Source organism: Cygnus atratus, chromosome 13, assembly GCF_013377495.2.
Source record: "Cygnus atratus isolate AKBS03 ecotype Queensland, Australia chromosome 13, CAtr_DNAZoo_HiC_assembly, whole genome shotgun sequence".
In the NCBI taxonomy this organism is placed as follows: Eukaryota; Metazoa; Chordata; class Aves; order Anseriformes; family Anatidae; genus Cygnus; species Cygnus atratus.
Window position 1 is genome coordinate 6653278 of NC_066374.1, and position 20300 is coordinate 6673577.

General features: G+C 49.5%; 3 protein-coding genes and 1 long non-coding RNA gene across 5 annotated transcripts; 1 reads left to right on the forward strand and 3 right to left on the reverse strand.

Moving 5' to 3' along the window:
- Window positions 1-1084: 1084 nt before the first annotated feature.
- Window positions 1085-9220, reverse strand: UBE2A (ubiquitin conjugating enzyme E2 A). The gene is made up of 6 exons (XM_035541286.1): window positions 8876-9220; window positions 8492-8572; window positions 8382-8407; window positions 4024-4113; window positions 2920-3008; window positions 1085-2525 (listed from the first exon to the last, which is right to left on the reverse strand). Exons 1-6 carry the CDS (start codon window positions 8917-8919, stop codon window positions 2397-2399), a joined length of 459 nt encoding a protein of 152 aa, XP_035397179.1. The 5' UTR covers window positions 8920-9220; the 3' UTR covers window positions 1085-2396.
- A 20-nt stretch (window positions 9221-9240) lies between these two features.
- STEEP1 (STING1 ER exit protein 1) lies at window positions 9241-13033 on the forward strand. Its single transcript, XM_035541285.1, has 7 exons — window positions 9241-9428; window positions 9505-9622; window positions 9708-9749; window positions 10207-10345; window positions 10854-10943; window positions 11096-11188; window positions 11953-13033. Exons 1-7 carry the CDS (start codon window positions 9305-9307, stop codon window positions 12013-12015), a joined length of 669 nt encoding a protein of 222 aa, XP_035397178.1. The 5' UTR covers window positions 9241-9304; the 3' UTR covers window positions 12016-13033.
- On the reverse strand, window positions 12179-17465 carry LOC118245270 (uncharacterized). Of its 2 annotated transcripts, none has more exons than XR_004777820.2 (3): window positions 17296-17465; window positions 15078-15195; window positions 12179-12823 (listed from the first exon to the last, which is right to left on the reverse strand). It is a non-coding gene; the product is annotated as an uncharacterized LOC118245270 (long non-coding RNA). The 2 variants fall into 2 exon arrangements; XR_004777821.2 differs by lacking the exon at window positions 17296-17465 and adding an exon at window positions 16748-16980.
- Window positions 17466-17771: 306 nt separating this feature from the next.
- On the reverse strand, window positions 17772-19819 carry SLC25A5 (solute carrier family 25 member 5). The gene is made up of 4 exons (XM_035541283.2): window positions 19623-19819; window positions 19021-19507; window positions 18771-18911; window positions 17772-18165 (listed from the first exon to the last, which is right to left on the reverse strand). Exons 1-4 carry the CDS (start codon window positions 19731-19733, stop codon window positions 18008-18010), a joined length of 897 nt encoding a protein of 298 aa, XP_035397176.1. The 5' UTR covers window positions 19734-19819; the 3' UTR covers window positions 17772-18007.
- Window positions 19820-20300: the final 481 nt, after the last annotated feature.

Below are 20300 nucleotides of genomic sequence, written 5' to 3' on the forward strand. Positions count from 1 at the left end.
TCTGTGCTCGTTTCTGGCTACCGTAGAGTCGATGCTGTCTTTTATTATTTTAGTGACTAGCAAGACAAACACAAAAATGGAGGGATTGCTATGAGATGAGAATCAGCTGGGCCATTCAGAAAGGCAGAACCAGCTACAGATGGTACTGACCTTCAGGAACCTTTTGGTTGGCTTTGGTCCTCCTGGCCCATGCAGGCAGCGGGGCTGTTTTGCACTGGTGTGATTTGGTGTAACTGGATGCTTGTTGCTTGATTGGCAAGTTGCTTGCTTGGGCAAGTTGTGCACAGGGAATGCTAAAGAAACAAATGAATTGAGGCAGACTCACCGTGTCCGTAAGAGCCCATCAGGTCTAGTGCATGGAGTTTAATCCTATCCCTACCTCTTTTAGTTTTCTTGTGGTTGATAAAGCAGCTGGATCAAGGGTCCAGAAAAGCCGCTGTCCTTTAGGAAAGCTATCAAGGATTGCTGAGTAGGACTTCAGTGGTGAAAAGCTGCTCTGTGTAAGACAAAAGGCTTGGGGGGGGGGTGTTGGCACAGCAGAAGAGGTATAAAGCCTGATAAAAAATCTTTTGAAGAACCTGGCAGCTTGTCTTAACAGTGGAGGTAAGGTGCAGTACCAGCTTGCGTTATGTCCTTTTGAAGCCTATTCTCCACAAGACAGGCATAAAGTAGGAATATGATTCCCCTATCAATTAGTTACTGAGGGTTTTAAGTTGCTGTTAATAACTTACCATAGGTTTGTTCTTGTGTTTTTTTTTTTTTGTCAACAGCTTACTACTAAGAGGAATGAGATTGTCCGGAGCTTTGTTTTTTTTTGCTAGGATTTGTGTCTGTTTTTCCATTTCTCTGCTCGCTAGTTAGTTGATCCTGGCCTGTCTTTCCTTCTTTGTTCTCCAGGCCTCCTCGATCTAGCTGGAAGGGCTTATTTTATTTTCCGTGCAAGGTGAATGTAGAGCTTAGCCTGAGCACAACAGCTCCTGCCCAAGAGGTAAGGAAGTATGTCATAGCCCGGGTTGTAGAAGTCAGCAGCTTCTACCTGATGATTCCTATTGTCCCAAGTAAAATAATCACAGTTGTACACCTCTTGCCTATTTATACAATAAGCATTAAGGTTACACTTTATTTACAAGTTTTGAAAAATGTACAGTTTCTTACATGGGTTACTTGTGCAAAGTTATACTTCTCAACTAACAGACCAATGTGCACACAAAAGACACTGGAACAGTGGACAACACAACTGGAAGGTTTCATCCCACACTGCTGCTTAAGGTACTGTATCCAAATGTACTAACTTAGCCTTACAAAAAAAGTGAGTCTGGACTTAGAACTGTTTTTTTCAGAGTTGAAAAAAATACTTTCATAAAATGGAAGGAAAACTAACTCAAGCATGCAGCAGTAGCTCACGTAAACCACACGATAATCAACAAGGAACAGGAACTGCAGAGACTACCCCATACTTTATTCAAACTTTCCACAAGGCAAAGTTGGATCCCAAAGAGCTTAGCTTTCTCAGATAAAGATGAGGGGAGGGAGAAAGACACTAAAAGAGTAATTCCACCTCTGGAACACTCCAGGCTTTACCTCTTCCTGAATTGGGAAGGTCTCTCACTCAGAATACCACAGCTCCACCTGCTTTTGTCCAGTAATGCCTTAGCAACAAGGCTATAGAAACTTAGTTAAGCAGTCTCTATAGGCACGTCCTTTAACACACTATTTAAAACAAAATAAAAAAACTGGGTTTCTCACCCTCAGCAAAGATGAAAGTACCACAGCTGTAGTGATTTATGTATACCTGTACATAAATCCTGCATGGGAAGTGCAGAAGTGACTAGCATTCCGTGGTCTTACTAATTGAATGGCAATTGGTTTAGCTGTGGTTTTTTTTTCATAAGTAAGGAGTTGATAAACCAATACAGATGGGAAACAAGGTTATTTCTTCACTCAGTACTTACAAATGCAGTGGGGTCTAAACCAATGGTAAATGACCAGCCTGGACAGATCAGCACTTTAGTAATATCAGTTAAAAAATGTGTATGTATATAAACATCCCTTTTATCAAGCTACACATAAGCATCACTGTGTATAACACAATTACAATTAAAAGCTTAGTGTACACTACAGAAATGCACAATACTGCCCTAAGACTGGAGAGGGACCACAGAAAATGAATTCAGCATCAGTAATTCTTTTGCAAGTAACCCAAGTACAGTACATTTGACTTCAAAGTGGGTGCTTTCTGATGTCCAAGGAGAAGAAGCTTCAGCAAGGGAGGGTGGCAACAGCACAACAGCTATTCTGCTTTCAAAGTAAATGCAGTGATGCTAGGAGGAAGATGATGACTCAGACACTTCATGTATTTTCCTCATCACCAGAGTGTTCATTTGCATCATCCTGGGTCAACAATCACGCCAACTCTGTTCTACTATTGCAGAAACCCGTTTTTCATATTCCCGCTTATTCTCTTGGTATAGCTGAGCTGCCTGGCTGTTTGCTGGACTGTTAGGATTTGGCTCATCCAATAGAGACTGTGCAAAAAAAGAAAAAGACTCTTAGACACACGACAGCACGTAGGGTTTCAGCAACATATTTGTTAAGCTATCCACAGTTCTAGTACGAGCACAGAAGTTCAGCTAGCTGTAGGTGAGATACATTGCATTATTCCAGTTGGACATTACTATAAGCTCTCTCTTTACAGTGCAGCAGTACCCGAGCAGTGGAATCACTGGATGTGTCCCTGCAGTGACCACTGTGTGTCAGTAAGTCTAGAATTTACACGTGGTAAGCATTCATACTCTGTCAAATATCAACACGTAGCTGCTGTACTGGCTACCAGGAACCGAAACACTTTTCCTGAGCTTTTCTTTTTTTTTGTCCAAGCATCCTAGTTTCATTCTGCCTTTTCATGCACAGTTCTTTTACCTGTATGGATGTTAAGATGGAGGAGACATCGTAAGTAGGACTCCAACGATTCTGAAGAATATCCAGACATATACTACCATCTGCATAGACTAGAAAAGGTTCAAGAAGAATAGCTTAAAACAGAAGTTGTACAGCTACTCAATTTTTCTTAGTATTGCCTGATCCTGAAAAATCTAGGTACTGACAAACAGTACAGAAACCAATAATGTTTGAGACTTAAATTGACCAGACAAGCCTGCAGGTAGGGAGAGATGAAGCTTGTCACTGGCAGCTGCCTCAAACCCTGCTCGTTCTTCAATGGCAAGCTTCTCTGTGACACTGCAACCAGCGCTACAGAAAGGATGAAAACCATGAAGAGATTTAAGGCAAAAAGTTTATGCTACCCACATGGGAACCAAATAAAGAACACTTCTTTAAAGAGCTGTTTACACAAGAGGTTCCCTCGGAAAGTACCTACAGCAGTCACTGCCTGGTCTCCTGTCTCGTGACAGCTTCAGAAGAACCTTCCCTGGATGCACTTAGACCACACATGCTTAACTTACTACATTGGAAAGTTTCAGGTACTTCTTCATGAAGCTAGTATTTGTTCAGAGACAAGGAACCAGCCTTCTAATTACCAAGGGAGGGGCTTAATTAAGTTATCTTACTATTACCAGCTATGGTTGGAAACTCATAGTACTACATCTCAAGGTATGTACAAGGTAAGTACATCTCAAGTATGCATACAGGCAGTCACTTCTGGAAAAATAAAAGTGATACCAGACAACCGCATTCAGGTCATTTTGATATGCATGCAGTATGTATAGACAAAAGTTGCAGGCACCTGCTATTTAGGTAGCAAATATTCTGTCAGGTTTAACAACAGATGGTTGAGAGAGAATAGACTCAAAAATACTGGGCTGTGTCACCTGAAAGCACAGAGGCTGCTCTTACTGCACCTTTAGTCTCAAGCCTGAGCGCTGCTCGCACGCACCCCTCATCAAAACCCCACAGAACCACACTGGACTGGTGCTAGCTTGTTAAGTAGTGGAAACTTGTATAATAAGTAGTGCCTTTCTATAGGGCTTAGAGAAAGCTGTAATTAAATATTGTGTAAGTACTTACCATTTGGATGGAACATTTTAGAGACAAATCTAACAGTAGGTGGCTTGTTAGGATATTCTTCTGTGAATTCTATTGTAAGTTTGAAAGTTCCTGGAGTTGAAAGAAAGATAGGTAACCTTTAGTCAGAATGAATTGACACAAGGGATGAACAAGTAGCATTCCTCTGTAAGCACACACCAATACGACTGTGATTGTACATACATGCTGGATGAAAATTACAGATTGCTCAGTCCTACAGCGATTCTTCTCTCTGCAAAGAGTTTCTCCCCTAACTTACTGCTCAAAAATGCTTAAATTTCAAGGAAATACTTTTAAAAAAAAAAAATCAACAACTCTTCCCATCACAAGATCATTTTGTAAAAAAGCAGTATTGCAAGCAACATTCATATTGGAAATTTTAAAAAACACAATCTGATCATTTACTTCGTGTTCAATGGCCTTCTTTTGAGTACAGTTCATTAAGAGGGGTCAGAAAACTGTATAATTGTCCTAATCCAACTGATCTAGCAGCCTGCATCAATCTAAGTTATTTTAGCCCTTCTCCTCAGGCTATGCTAATCTGAGAATCAGAAGTCTGTCAACTGACTTGCCTGAATGTGGCACCAAGGCAGCAGGCACTGCTAGCGAGTCCCATCAGTAACCAAGGACCTCCACCTTTCCCATACTATCACGTCAGACCACCCAAGCCTGGATATGTCCTGTGAGAAATACCTGGAGCACCCCTGTATAAAGGCATAGCTCTCCTGCAGAAGGAATGCACCTTGTAGTAATAGCCATAACAAGCTGCCATAGCAGGTGTACCACTTCTTTTTTTCTTCCCCTTAAAGAAAAAGATTTCAACCTCTTTTCCTTTTTTCCCCTATCAGTAAGGGTCTGTAGTATTTCCCAGGGGCTCCTTCCTTTGCAAGGACAAAAACCACAGCATTGAGTTGCAAGAAATGAAGGTCACTGCTTTGACATTCCCGTTTGCATATGAAGACAGAGTACAGATGCTTCAGAGCTTTCCGTACAGCAGTGGAAAGTCTCTGTCCTAAAAATAAGTTTTTGCACGTTTGTTTTTTATTAGCAGCCTACCAACATGGGAGCACAGGGCTAGCAGCATACTATCTCCCTGTAAAACAAGAACAGCATGGATTTCTGAACGAGTCTGTGCATTGAGATTGTTCAAGTAAGTTGAAAGCCCCACCGCAGACTTCCAGTTTTACTCTTGCTCATCCAAAGGCAAAGCAGCAGATTTGCGATCATCTTGAAATCAAACCCTGGAAAGCTTGCAACAACTTTGCCAGCTGCGAACGTCTGCTCATCACTACCTGTCCTTCCCGACACAGCGACAACCCCAGGCAACACAAGCACTTGATTCTAAAGTACTGGGAGAACTCCCAGCGCTCTCCGTCCCAGCTCCAGCTCTCAGTAGCCTCTTTATGCGCTACTAAAGCAGGCACTTCTGTGGGAGAGTGACTAAGCAAGCAGTAGGCTGGAGAAAACCATCAGATAATAGAGTTCAACAAGCACACTCCAGAAAATGTTATTTTAAAACACTGAAGTGGGAGCAGAGGGGACAGATAAGATGGTCAAAGAAGAGTATTGAGGGCAGTCTGCTCTTGGAATCCATTTAAAGCTACTAAAAAAAAGGGAAGCCACCTGTCCCAGCAGGGACACAACAGCATTACTTTTACACGAACCTGAGCGAGTGGCTAGACAGCTTCCAGCTGGAGCATTTCCCCACTCAGATTCTCAAGGCAAGACCCAGAGAAGCAATGGCTCTGTGAAAGAACCCCCAGCTCATGCATTGAAATCCACATTCCTTAGGTGAGGAACAAGCCATATGGAGGGCAAATGCTCTGCTGTCTGTTCTAGCTGCCTGTGTGATGGCAGAGAGGCAGGACACTACGTTAGCTGTTACTGAACTCTCCTCTCGAGCCAGGAGCCCCGCGCTAACCAAAATATCATAATTTGGTTTCAGAGGAACAGGACTGAAGGATGGGAGGAACCTGGGCCTCCATCAGTGACAGCGTTACCACGTTACGTGCCACGAGCACAGAGATTCTGAGAAACACGGTGAAGGGTAGGATAAACGTCCCTGAGGTCCTACTGCAGACACCTGCAATTGAATCCTCTTAAACCAGAAGATGGAAGGTAGGCTGCTGATCTAAATTAGTAGTTGCTCTGAGGCCGAGTCAGCCTGCACACCAAGATGTGAAAACACCCTCTGAAGTCTGGGGGTGGAGGGAACAGAGGGCTGTTGGCAGCGTTCTTCCACACAGCAAGTAAGCAGATGTGCTCGAGCCTAGGGATTTCAGTTCAGACAAAGCTACAAAGCCTCAGAAGCTGAGAGTGGAGAAGGGCCTCACCAGAACAAGGATGAAGAACTGTAATTCCCACAGTGTTGAAATTATTACACCTCCCGTACAACTAAATCTTTTCACAGTCCACTTTCACGAGAATTAAGGTATCTGAAGTCTTACAGTACCACTGGGGAGTGACAGAGACTGAACACAAGACCACAGAGTGATTTCTGAAGAACACTGCCCGGCAAAAGGCTTCCCAAGGAGGGTTATGGAACCCCAGCAGGGGTCTGAACAAAGAACAGCTCAATGCTGTTAGATAAAAGGTTCCTTAGTTTTACCTACATTAAGCTTAACCAGATCTGAAGCGGGCTGCTGTGAGTCCTGTCACTGGAGGGAAAAGCACAGTGCCGGCACCCCTAGCCCCGTATCTCCAGGCTGCACTCAGTCCGTGGTTATCTGGCAAAATGTAAGGTATGTCCCAGAGAGACAGAGATAAGCATACCCCGCAACACAATGCGTTATCTGTTTTCCTGAGCGTGTACTGTGAAAAACACACGCTCTGCTATGAAAAGAGCAATCCATCACGCACCAGGACGGTGTAATTAGATCAACCAAAGCAGGACAGCAGTGGCAGACTTGAGCATTCGTTTGAACTTCGGGCTGCTGCAAGCACAAGGTGCCCCAAGAATCCAAGATAAAGGCACAACGCTACCACAGAGGGAAGCACAGACACAATCAAAACGTCAGGGCTCTCTGAAGCAGTCTCCAACTATATGGAAATATATGGAAAACAGCCCTTACATCACCTGTTAACCTCACACTGCGCTGGAAGAGCCTGAACACGGAAACAACCTGAATTTCACCACACTGCAAGGAGAGGGCTTTCTGCCTCCAAACATTGAGTCCTTCTATTCACAGCAGAGCACTGAAAGCCTAGGCAGCTCCGGCAACCCCTCACCGAAGTTCAAAAGGGCCCTTAATCCCAAGTTTTTGAGATAATAAAATACATTTGATCCACCTATTCTGCATTCAGTGTTACGGAATACTCAAGTTCCAAACATTAGTCTTCTAGTAGAGCTACTCTACCAAATTTCTTAACTAATCACTTGGAAAAAAAAAGTAACTGCCTAAAGTATTTAAAATACACAGAATCTTCACAGCAAACATCTGGCATTTACAGGCATACCTACAGGTGCCACCTCCAAGGATAAACAGAGACAAAGTAGTTAGCCAAGACCAACGTAACAGTTACGGAGTTTTTCTTATACTTTTGCCATGAGTCACGGAGATCTAGGATTAATTATAGCCTGCACTGAAAGTATCTTAAAAAATGCATCACTGATTTCAGTTGGATGGCATTTCATGTCTGACAAGTTTTCACAGGGTTGCTGAAGGACTCACCATAACACCAAAAAGACACTAGCTGGACGCAGGTGTGCCACAAGGACCCATTTAGCCTGCGTTAGAAGCTAAGAAGTCCTTTTAATCTTCAACCCCAAACAACACCAGTTGTAGCGCAGTGAAGTAGACGTCAAGAACAAAAGTAAAAGAATTCTGCTCTGGACTTCCTCAAACATCCAGCCTGTTTCCTTATGCAGCTGACTCACACGGGGACTTATTTGCAAAGCACTTTCAGTGTCAGAACAACACACAGAATTCAAATAATTTGGAATGACAGCACTTCTACACCAGGTTTGACATCGCTCCAAACACAAGGATCCCCAAAAACACCACCCAGGACTCAACGAAACCTTAATAAGGTTAAATTAGCCTTCAGATACCCAGGTTTAGCAACTATAAACAAGCCCCGATGTTTTTTTTGTTTGTTTGTTTTTTTGTTTTTTGCATGTTTTTGTAAGCCAGCCTAGCAATAGGCCTCACGCTTCCTCGGAGCAGGGAAAAAAAACGAATTTAGTGGATGTTGGGTACGTGGGTGGGCAGTGGGACACCCGCCCTCGTCCCTCCCGTGTCCCCAGGCCCCCACCTGTTGCCAAGCCCCCCCAGGGAAGCCAGCCCCGGACAGCATGGAGCCCCCCGGGGCAGGACGCAGCCCCCCACAACCTCACTCACCGTCCTCGAAGGGGGTCCCCTCGGGCCTGCGGGAGGGAAGCAGAGCACAGCGTTACCGCGGGCGGCCCGGCCCCAGGGGGAGCCCCGCCGCCGCCCCCGGCCCCACTCACCCGAAGATGACGGCGTTCCACACCATGATGTTGTTCTCGGAGGGGGCCCCGCTCACGCCGGCCGGGGGGTCCTCCTGCAGCCTGCGGGCACAGCCGGGCCTCAGCGCCGGGACCAGGTGTCCCCCTGCCCCCCCCGTGCCCCCCGGTGTCCCCCCCGTCCCCTCAGCTCCCCCCGCTCCTCCCCCGCCCCTACGCACTCGGCGTAGCCCCGGCAGGTAGCCGCCCGCCGCTGCGCAAACGGCGTAACCCGCAGGCAGGCGGCGCGGCCCGGCGCTACGCAATCTGCGGAGCGCGCCCTGCCCCGCCGCCATGTTGCGCTGCCCCCTCCTCTGCCGGCGGCCGGGCGCGGCGCCCCTCGGCCTCCCCCCCCGCCGCCCCCGCTACCTCTTGAAGTCCCGCATGAGGCGCCGACGGGCCGGGGTGGACATGGCGGCCGCCCTTACGAATCGCTCATACACGGCCGCGGGCAGCGCGGGGCGCCCGGCAGCGGCGGCGGCGGCGGGAGGCTCGGGCTGAGGCGGCGGCCGGGAACGATCGCGGCCGCTACCACTGCGGGGGGAGGGGGGGGCGGCGAGCGTGGGCTGCGCCGAGCGCTGCGCTGCCGCCGGGCGCTCCCGGCACGTACCAAGCGCCGCGGGGGGGGGGGGGGGGGGGAGAGAGGGAGGAGCCGGATGCTGCGGGGGCGCCGCGCCGTGGCCACGCCCCCCGGTGCGGCGGCCACGCCCCCCGTGGAGTGACCACGCCCCCGTGAAGCGGCCACGCCCCCTGTGAGGTGGCCACGCCCACGACGGCGAGGCCCCGCCGCCCGTCGCCATGCCGAAGGTGGTGTCGCGCTCCGTGGTGTGCTCCGACACCCGCGACCGCGAGGAGTACGACGACGGCGAGAAGCCGCTGCACGTCTACTACTGCCTGTGCGGGCAGATGGTGCTCGTGCTGGGTGAGCGGGGCGGGGGGACGGGGTCGGGCAGGGCTGGGCAGGGCCCCTCACGGCCCCTCACGGCCCCTCCCCGCAGACTGCCAGCTGGAGAAGCTGCCCATGCGGCCGCGGGACCGCGCCCGGGTGATGGACGCCGCCAAGCACGCGCACAAGTTCTGCAACGCCGAGGAGGAGGAGAGCGTCTTCCTGCGCAGGTGGGGAGCCGGTATCCGGGGGCTGGGGGGCCGCTGGGGGCTGCTGTGCGCCCCGCAACCCCCTGAGCCCCCTCTGTGCCCCCAGGCCCGAAGGCATAGAGCGGCAGTTCAGGAAGAAATGCGGCAAGTAAGTGTTGGCGCATGTTGTCTGCAGCCGGCTCCCTGCTCTGTGTAAGCTGCCCGTGATCCCCTACAGAGGGTGTTTGCTCCCTGTGATGGCTCCAGAACCTCTGCTCCTCCTGCCACGGCACTGTGCTGTCACCTCGACTCCTGCCGCAGCCGTACAGCTCGGTTTTGTGGCTTGGGAGAGCAGGAGCTGAGTGTGCAAAGGGAAATGGGCATCCTAGCATAATTAAAGATTAATTAGTGGGTTTTGATTTTAATGGCGGCTGATTTATTCTCATGTCTTCACTCTTCACTTCTGAACAGATTCTTCGACCTCTTATAGTACCCTTCAACCCTTAATTTTTGCAAGAGTAGGAGTGTGGTGGTGGCTTTCCTTGGTATTTTTCAGTCTGCCTGCTAGGTAGCTATAGGAAGCCAGAACGCACGTTTTCTCGCACACAGATGTGCTTTTATTCCAGGTGTGGACTGCTGCTCTTTTATCAACACCAACAGAAGAATGCTCCGGTGACGTTCATCGTTGATGGTGCTGTGGTCAAGTTTGGGCAGGGCTTTGGGAAAACAAACATATATACTCAGAAGCAAGAACCTCCCAAAAAGGTAACCTGCTTTAGAGCAGTAAAAAGGCTGTCTTGGCTTTTCAAAGAGGTGTGAGTAAAATCAAATAGTAGGGGAGGAAAGAAAAAGCAAGAGGAAGAGGAGACCCATAAACAGTTACACAGTTCTGCATCTTCTCCCTGTCTGTTTGCCTTAAGTTTATGATTGGAGAGGTTGCTGCAGCTTGGAGTCCTAGCACTAAAGAAAAGCAAAACAAATTTGGCAGTCTGGACTTTGCCTCATTTTGGGGCTCAGTTACCAGAAAGTTTCTGTTTGTAAATAGATCAGGCTGGTAATCTGCATGGCGATTCACAAAATCTGGCTAATCTACTGCGTGTCAGTGAGTTTGCCTCTGATAATGACAGCACTATGCCCAGAAATTCTGTGCCACACACAGGTTCAGGAAATCTTTATGACTTGCGTGAGAAGTCTTAAAAGCTTTGGAGGGGGAAATAGCCCCTAGTGGCACAACTCTTCCCGGGTTTAACAAAATACTTTGCTTCTTATCTAGGTGATGATGACCAAACGGACCAAAGACATGGGCAAGTTCAGTTCTGTCACGGTCTCCACAATTGATGAAGAGGAGGAAGAGATCGAAGCAGTGAGTTTTCTCTGCCCGTAGTGGCAGTCGTATGGGTGTTGGGCAGTTGTCCCAGCTGGCCACCGATCAGAGCTGATGACCATTTCACCATTGGGATGAGATGTTGATGCTTTAGGATTTGCTGTTGCAAAGGGGCACTGTGTGTGTTGCAGAGGGAGATTGCAGACTCCTATGCACAGAACGCAAAAGTGATAGAGAAACAGCTGGAACGGAAAGGAATGAGCAAAAGAAGGCTACAGGAGTTGGTGAGTGTTTTGTACAGAGTTGAACAGAAGTCCCCGAGATCTGTTAGCTTTGCGCACAAGCTAAATGGCTGGTCAGACTATGAGTATAGAGACTATATGGTATAGTCATGGGTAACGAGTAGCTTTGGGAGGACCATTTTTCCCTTACAGGTTGTGTAGAGATATTTTTCTACCACTCTCGAACATAAAATCATATGCAGTTACCTACAGAACTAACTGAAGAGCAGACGGCAGAAATTTTGCAGGGAGACCTCCCATGGCCTGTTAGACAAGGGGCATGGAGGCACAGGACCATGCTGAGGCTTTGTCACTCAGAGCACCCCTAATGCTGTGCTCTCAAGCCTGCTTGACAGAGCAGGTCTCTGCCATGAGGTATCAGGGCAAACTAACACCGTAGTGGAGGACGTGGCAGCTCAGCTGCTGCCTTCTTCAAGGGTGCCTTGAATTAACAGCAAGAACGTTACAGTTGATCTTACCTGCTGTGACAGGATAGTAGGAGATGGGGGGGAGAAAAATGTGCAGCTTCCACCTCAGGATAGGTGGTGTGAAATTGTGTCGTGTGCAGTTATTTTGGGGCTTTTTATGACTTTAAAGGTGGTACTCCCTTTTGGTACCACAGGGGAGGAGAGAGTCAGAAAAAGAATTGAACTACTCTTGCTTCTATGTGAGAGGCTTGCAGTGGCCAGATAAGAAGGGCAGACTTCACTGGAGCACTGAAAGGAAACATTTCCAGACATTATTTGTGTCATATTTTTCTTAATCAGGCTGAGCTGGAAGCTAAGAAAGCGAAGATGAAAGGAACTCTGATTGATAACCAGTTCAAATAAAGCACTCCACATCTGCTGTGGATTTGGAGACAGGTGAAAACTACCAGGAACTTCAGCAGGTTTGTTCCCGAAGACATCGTTCAAGAGCAGTGTGCTGCAGCCAGCTTGGAGGATGAGTACCCCTCTGGTGTAGGCGATGCTCTCCTACCAATTTTATTAACTCAAATAGCACTGGGAACTTTGCTGAAACTGATTTTCTACACAATGGCAAGCAGTTCCAGCCAGAATATTTAGTTTTCATAAAATCTTCACTCGGTGCCTTTGTGAGTTCAGTGCGCCTTCACATATCTTTTTATTTTGAGAATTTTCAGATGTGTAAGATATCCACAAATGTACTAGAAAGATAGGACCATTGTACAACAAAGAGATCGTTACAAAAGTAAGCTGCATTCATGTTGTTCACTTGTGTATTTTTAAAATGTGTTCAAAACACGCAGCGTCCTCAGAGAGGTGCTGTTTCAACACAGGTTAGAATCACTCGGATGCAAGGCTTGGGGATCAGGCTGCTTCTCACCCTGAGCAGCAGAGAGGCTGTCACAGGCAGTCAGCACAAGCTTGGCTGGAGGTCTTAGTCCCTGGTGAACACTGGAAAGCTGCAGTTGTTCAGAATTATGCTGCCCATTACAAGAACATGAAATCAACCCTATTTTAAACTACTGAAAACAAAACCTGCCAGGTATTACACCACTAATGAGTACAAATATATAGCTGGAAACTACTGCTGTGATTGCTGATCAGTTAAGGTAGAATACACTTGCATCTCTGGATGGTCTGCATCTCTGAATGTTCTGCCAAACAGTAGTTGCAGCTGTAAAATACGGAGAAGAAAACTTTTGAATGCATTGACCATTAAGAACTTGGACAGAGACAACATTAAGAATCTGTGTATAAAATGCGTTGTTTGGGAAATAATATTTTGTATCCCTTGCATGATGTAATTACACTGCTCCTTATGTCATCCCCATGTCAGTGTTGCTCTACTTGAGATTAAATGACATGTTATGGATTTGAACAAAAATACTTTTCCTAGGGTGTTCTTACTCCTGAGTATGGTGACAACCTGTGAGCAGTGTGTTAGATGCTTCATTTCTCACAGTTCTATGAAAGATTTCCTATAATCAGTATACATTTTCCATCTGACTTTATAACCTTAACTGGGAAGCAGGTCTGCTTAGATGAAGGATGTTTGCCTCTTCCCTTGGAAAATTAATGTGTGAGGGAGGGAAAGAGCTGGCAGCCTGGGTGGGATGTGTTGGTCAGCGCTGGAAGGCAGAAGTGTGTGTGCTGATTAATGCCAGGATGGGGAAGAACATACTCAAGTTAACTTGAGCAGTGCTGATCTGGTTCAGTGCTAATCCAAAGCCTGTTTCTAGAGCTCTCATAAGGTGGTGGGTGTCTACCAGCTGGGAAGGGCTGGAGAAATGAGTGGGTACGGATCCTTTACACAAAACCCTTTACCGAGTGTGGTAGCACAGTCCAGCCAGGTGAGGGCCTTAGGGCTCCCTTGGAGCAGCCCAACCCCTAAATAACCTCAAGTCAGACTCCCTCCAACCAAAGAAATATTTCTCCCTGGACCCAGAGAAAGGGCAGAAGACATCCATCATTTATATACAAAGTACTGCTGAATTCACCTGCCCGTTCCTCTGAAACTAGAAGGTGTACTTAATGGCTAACATCTGTATTTAATTTTCTTCAGAAATTGTATTGAAATTCCAAGTAGGAGCCAAAGATGGAATATAGCTTAGAAACTTGAAAATCAATTTTGAAAGCGTGAAGTCTGCTTGGATGCAGACTTAGTCCCCAGGTGTCATAAAGGATGAAGTGTGGTCCTGCTTCAAGAGACACCAAGAACAAAAGCCCACTCCAGACTGGTGTAACTTGTGTGCCTTCCTCTGGAAACACTGAAGCTCAACACCCAAACGTGTCGTTGGCATGGTAGTATACCACATATGCACCAGGTTTTTGGTAGCCTTAATAATGGGATGTGAGTCTGGGTGGGGTTAGGAGTGGAGGAAAAGCCAGTTGGAGTGGGGCTGCCAAAGGCAGGTAGGCAGGAGAAAAAAAGAAGAAAAACAGCAGGGAACCTGTTAAATAAAGATGTGGCTGCAGGTCTTGGGCTAAGAATCAACCAACAGTTAGGTACAGTTTACAGTTATAGTTAGGGTTAAGGTTGAGAGGGACAAGACACGGGGCTTCAGCTGAAGTGGGGCTCTAAAGGGGCGGCCAGCAGGGCTGGGAACATCTCTTCAATTTGATGAGGCACAAAGAAAATATGGTAAGCACGCAGCTCAGAGCAAGTTGGCCAAAGTAGCTATTACAACCATCATCAACTTCTCCAGCTGCAAATCTCAAGCCCTGAGGCAGTGTTAACAGCACAGCAAAAGTACTTTTTCTCACTTTTAGAATACCAGCTCGTGCACAGCAAGTGTTTGTTTCATTCTTGTAATTAGAGAGCTGCCTAGTTCATCTCAGGACTCTCTCATGGACTCGGTCAGAAAGGGGAATGTATTCTGCCAAGCTTGCCATCTCTTTTATATTTTTAATACGCTCTAATTATGCAGTGTGTGGCTGAAACATCTACAAAACAGACTCTGACATGATACATTATTTAGCGTGTATTTCTCACCATGCTTAACTAGCCGTAGGTCACAACAATTTAAATCAAGTTGGAGTTTTCATTTCTAGATCTAAGTAAGTTAAAAGATGTTATCTGACGACTGCAACAGGAAGCAGGGGCTCCTAGCTGAAGTGCTCGATTTAAAATAAAATGTCTTGTTGCAAATAAAACAAGCTATTCTGTAAAGTTTTTTACACCCTGGTAGTAACTGGTTAAGCTGCAGTGTTCAGACCAGACAAAGGTCAGATTCTGTGTTTCCATAAAAACCAGCCTTAGTTTTTATATCTCTGTAAATAGAGGTGGGTAGGTTTTTTCCTTTCTTTAGCTGAGCTTATATGTAAGAACTTGTCCGGATGTGGAGATATTGCAAAGCAAAGCAGCATGTGAATTAAAAGTGGAGGTGGAAATCTGCTCCAAAAATAATGTCAGAAATAGCCAGTCTTACCTTAATGTGTTTCATGGGTTAGTCCATTCCAATTTCCAAGAGCCTTAGGAACAACATGGTCTGAATTGCCATGTCAGGGTAATTCCATGCGTAGCAATGCTGCCTTATTCCTCATAACCTTTGAAAAAATACAACAACAAAAACCACACACAGCTTGTAAACATTGAACAGAAGCAGTAACCAGAAATCCCTGGTGTTGATTGCAGTTGGAAATGGGAGTGATGCAGCGTCCCCCTGCCTGCCACCCTGCACACAGGGGCGGCACAGGAGTGCTGAGTCGTGTTCCAAAGAACGGCACCCGCTGGGGCCAGGCCAGGTACATGTTAAACATTGGCAGAGCCCTTCACCCGCTCTGCAGCAGGTGAAAGGGTAACTCGGGCGAGCTGGCACAGAGGTACTTGGCTCCACGTGCAGCCTCATGGGGCGATGCCACCGCAGTGCCCGGCACCAGACGCTCTGCAAAGCTCAGCCTCAAAGCACGAAGGAGGCAAATGTTTCTGGCCAGCTATTACAGCTCGCCCTGGGCTGTGCGGGTCCTGGTGTACAGACAGCTTGCTGTGACTCCCTGGGCTATTGCAGTGGCTATTAATAAACACAGCAACTTTTTTTGGTGCGTGACAAGGCGAGCAGCTGGGGAACAGCACTGACAGACCAGCCTGAGCCCAACCAGGCACAGCTTATGCCGGTGCTATCCAAAAGGCCCATCAGGCCGCACACAGGCGGGCCCACGGCCCGGGCCAGCCCTGCGGCTCTTTCATCTGCACCCAGCTATTGCTACGCATATCAACGTCCGATCTGCTTGTAAGTTCTGTCCCCAGCACGCTGGGTTTTGGGTGGACGTCAAGGGATCGATTTACCCTGCATCCTCCCCCCGCCTCTGCAGCTGTGGCCAGGCCAGGCCACGCAGGAGCTGCTCCAAACATTTAGCACCGCTCGGCCCCTGCCCCAGCCGCTGGCAAATATTTAACACCATCCCGTGCCCAGCCTGCCTGCGTCAACAGCTCATAAGCTGGGGATTTACAGCCGGGAGCTGCTGCCAGAGGGGCTGGGAGGAAAGCAGCACTACGGGAGCTTGCCCACCCCAAACGCCAGCAAAGGTGCAGCCCCTGAGGAGCAGAGTATGACCTGAGGGACAGTCAATCCTCCTCACAGGAAAATTGTGTTTAAAAAGAAAATCCCCACAAGAACAAAGCCCCTACCCCTTCAGAGATGTGCCTAGGCACAGCCACTGGGCCCCCTGGCACCCAGCCCGCTTCCCCAGGCCACACTGCTCGCTGAGGAGGCACCAGAGGCACCCCATGCTGCCGGCTTGTGCTCCCAGCATGGGAGGAAAGCATTCAGAAAGACCCTTGAAATCCAGGAGAGCTCAGCAGCAGGTGGCAATAACCTCTGAGAGCCCTTAATTAATTAAGGTGTGTTTGCACAGCCTGCCAGGGCCCAGTGTGGTGCCCACAGCTGGTGGCAGGGCTCTGCTGCTCATGGGGAAACCTCCAGCCCGTTTTGTTCCTACCGCAGGTAGTGGGGAGATCTCAACCACGGGAGCCCAAGGATGGTTGAAAAGCAGCAGCCGAGGCTCTTGTGGACTTGCAGCCCCTCTGGCACCCACAGAGCCCCACGGCAACCTGTGCCACCGTCCCCTGACACAAAGTCACGCACCCATTCTCACCAACCTGACCATGCTGGCTGCGGGCGGCCAGCGCCGTGCTCACGCCCAGCTGCCCTGGTTCCATTTCAGCAATAACAGCAGCTCCTGCCCTTTGCCACACAAGCACGCGTCTACCTGCCTCGGACAGCAGCTGAGATTAGTTTCAGTGATTGAGATAACTGCTTCCAGCAGGTCTAAGCAGCCAGAGGACCAAAGAACAGAGGCAGCAAGGAATCACCCACTGTCAGCCCGGTGCTGGCGGCACGCAAACCAACAGCTGGGCTCAGGCAGCTCACAGACCCCAGGAAGTCTGGGTAAAGGCCAAACCACACACATTGCAGAGTCTTGTTTTCCCCATATTGCCCCAGCAGCATGAAGGAATTTCCTCCCTCCCCCAGATTTGGGGCTGGGAAAAGCTTAGCTTTCAGGGGGTAAGCGACGGGTCTGGGGAGCTGGCTCCCTGCCTGCTGAACCCAGCAGGGCCACAGGAACCCCCTACTACATCCCAGTAGCACAGCACCTCCACACAAGGGTGAATCTAGACAGGGGCTTTAAAGGAAGAGCAGCAATTACCTGCACTTATTTTCTCTGGCTGGGTTTTAACATGTCCAAGTAGGGAGTTCAGTTTCTAAGCCAGAGCATGTGATGCCAGCTCTTCTCTTCCAGACTGCAGTAAATACTCCTTCGACATTTCCCTAGTCTCCCAGGCATTTAGCTCAGTTGGGAGGGCTGGTGCTTTGCACGAAAAGGTTTGGGCACTTTGCATTTTTAAAGAGAGGTTTCATCAACCCCATGGAACAGACAGACCAAAGGCAGGACTGCTGGCACAAGGCCAGCACCTCCCCCTTTGTTACTACCAGTCCCTATTGCAGCACCCACTGCTGGCCTCCATCAGGGAGGAAACACCACACAGCTTTCTCTACAGGCTGCATTGTGTTCACCCGCTGGAGACCAGATGCAGTCTTCCTCCCCTACAATCACTATGCAGAGGTCCCTCACCCCCTCCTCACACTGCAGCTGCTGTGAGAACAAATATGAGACAAGGAAAATTGGTGTCAGATTTTTATTTCTTTGTACTCTTTAAACAGGAGTGACTGAAATAGAAACCATGTTTGAGTCCCATCAGGGGGAATGACTTGATAAAGACAGGGCAGGCGGTTGCCCCTGCCCCATGCCAACCTGTATAAATACCTGTCACTTATTAGTAACTAGACAGTTTTCGTACAAGTCCATGAATGGTCATAGATAACATATTATAACATGCCAGTTCACAACAAGAAATAACTTATGTGTACTTCTTGATTTCATCATACAGAACTAAGACAAAAGCACCACCCATTCCTCGGAGTACATTCGACCATGCACCTTTGAAAAATGCCTTGGAACCCTCGTCTCGGGCAATCTTCCGCCAGCAGTCGATAGTGCCGGTGTACATTATGTCAGCTGCAGGAAACAGACAGCGTTAGGAATCAGGTGCCCATGACCCCCAAAATCCAGGTCAGAAAAGGCCTAATATATCTGACAGTTTTACAGCCTCAAGTACATTCCGTTTCTTGACTTACTTTCCCCAGTACTATCATGTTAGAGAAGGAGATCGCCCAGGAGATATGGCGTTGCTGCTGAACTACCCCCAGGAGACACTGGCAGGACCGGTTTGAGCAGAAGGCAGCTACTGTTTGCTAGACACCAACACTTCCAGAACCTAAAGCTACTGCAGTCAGCCAGGCTGAGCCTGCAACTAGGGACTTGCTTCTTGGCCCAGAGACGCTAGTCTGCAACATCCTTGGGCAAGCTTTGCCCTTCCTACCTACTGAAATAAACCTGACTTGTGCATGCCACCTTACAGGAATGCTGCATAGACTGACCTGTCTGCAGGCAGATCTGCCCAACAGCTACTTCTGCAGCCCCTCCTTTAAACTGCAGGGTATGAGAGAACATCGACAGGTTTTGACAAAAGCCAAAACACTCTATCTTCACCTCAGATCCACCATCAACTGTTGATCCAAATGTTGCCCAACATTTCCCAACACAAGGAGGTACAAACTTACTTCCTTTACGCCCAGACTGCATCATCATGCGACGACGAACCGTATCAAAAGGATAGGAGGTCAAACCAGCAACAGCGGTAACTGTCTGAGCGATCATCCAGCTCACAACGATGTGGGTGTTCTTTGGGTCAGGAAGCATTCCTGCAGAAGAGAGGTTTTGCGTGAGAACAGCAGGTGAGCCACCAGCACACACACTACAGGTCTGCTGCAGGCCAGCATCTCCATTTTAGCGTGATTTCACTCCACCTACCCTTTGCAGTGTCATAGATGCCAAAGTAGGCAGCTCTGTAGATAATGATGCCCTGGACAGACACGTTGAAGCCTTGGTAAAGGCCCCTGAGGCCATCCGACCGGAAGATTTTCACCAGGCAGTCACCGAGCCCGCTGAACTCTCGGTCGGCCCCAGCTTTACCCACATCGGCTGCCAGGCGGGTTCGGGCAAAGTCAAGGGGGTAGACGAAGCAGAGGGAGGTAGCGCCGGCGGCGCCCCCGGATGCCAGGTTACCGGCAAAGTACCGCCAGAACTGGGTCCGCTTGTCCACGCCACCCAGAAAGATCTGCTTGTACTTGTCCTTGAAGGCGAAGTTAAGCGCCTGGGTGGGGAAGTACCGGATCACGTTGGCCAGGTTGCCGCGCCAGAAGGAAAGGACGCCCTGCTCCCTCGGGATGCGCACCACGCAGTCGATGATGCCCTTGTACTGCTTGTCAGCGGCGATTTGCTTGCTAGCGTGCTGCACCTGCGGGGGCCGACACACGGCCGTCAGCTCCGCTCCCCGCGCCCACCCGCCGCCCCCCTCCCCATCTCCTTGCGGCGACCTTGGGGTGGCCGCGGCCCCCGTCCCCGCCGCTCACCTGCAGCAGCAGCTTGACCCTCTCGATGGGGGCGACGGCCGTCTTGGAGATGGCTGCCGCCACCCCTCCGGCGAGGAAATCCTTCAGGAAGGACACGGCCGCATCGGCCATGGCGGGAGGCGGCGAGGCGAGGCCGGGCGAGGCGCGGGCGAGAGGCGGCGCTGCGGCGGCGGCGGGGCGCGCTGCCGAAATGGCCGCCTTATATAGGGGCGGCGGCGGACACGTGGGCGGTGGCGCGCCACCGCGCCGCGTCCCGCCCGCCCATTGGCGGAGGGCGGGGGGCGGGACCGCCGCAGCGGGGCGGGGCCGGCGCGGCAGCCAATGAGCGGCAGGGCTCATTGTAGCGTGCGGGAAGCGCCGCGGTCGGCCGGGGGCAGCGGGCAGGGCCGGGCCGGCAGCGGGAGGCTCTGCCGCAGCAGTCACGGCTCGGTGCTGGACGAGCTCCTTGGGCACACACACCCCAACTTCACCCGAGTTACAGGGCGCCCACCTACGCTGAGCCTGCAGTTCAGCCCTGCTGTCAGCTTCGTCCTTGTCGTGCCGCCGTTCCCCATGGATTGGCTGCTGAAGCACCTCGCCGCAGTGCTGGGTCTCCTGCTGTCACCTTTTGGGGGATTTGTCACCAGTTGATGGGACTGCACAGTGCAGAGGCTTTGCTGACAGAAGGTTGATAAGTGA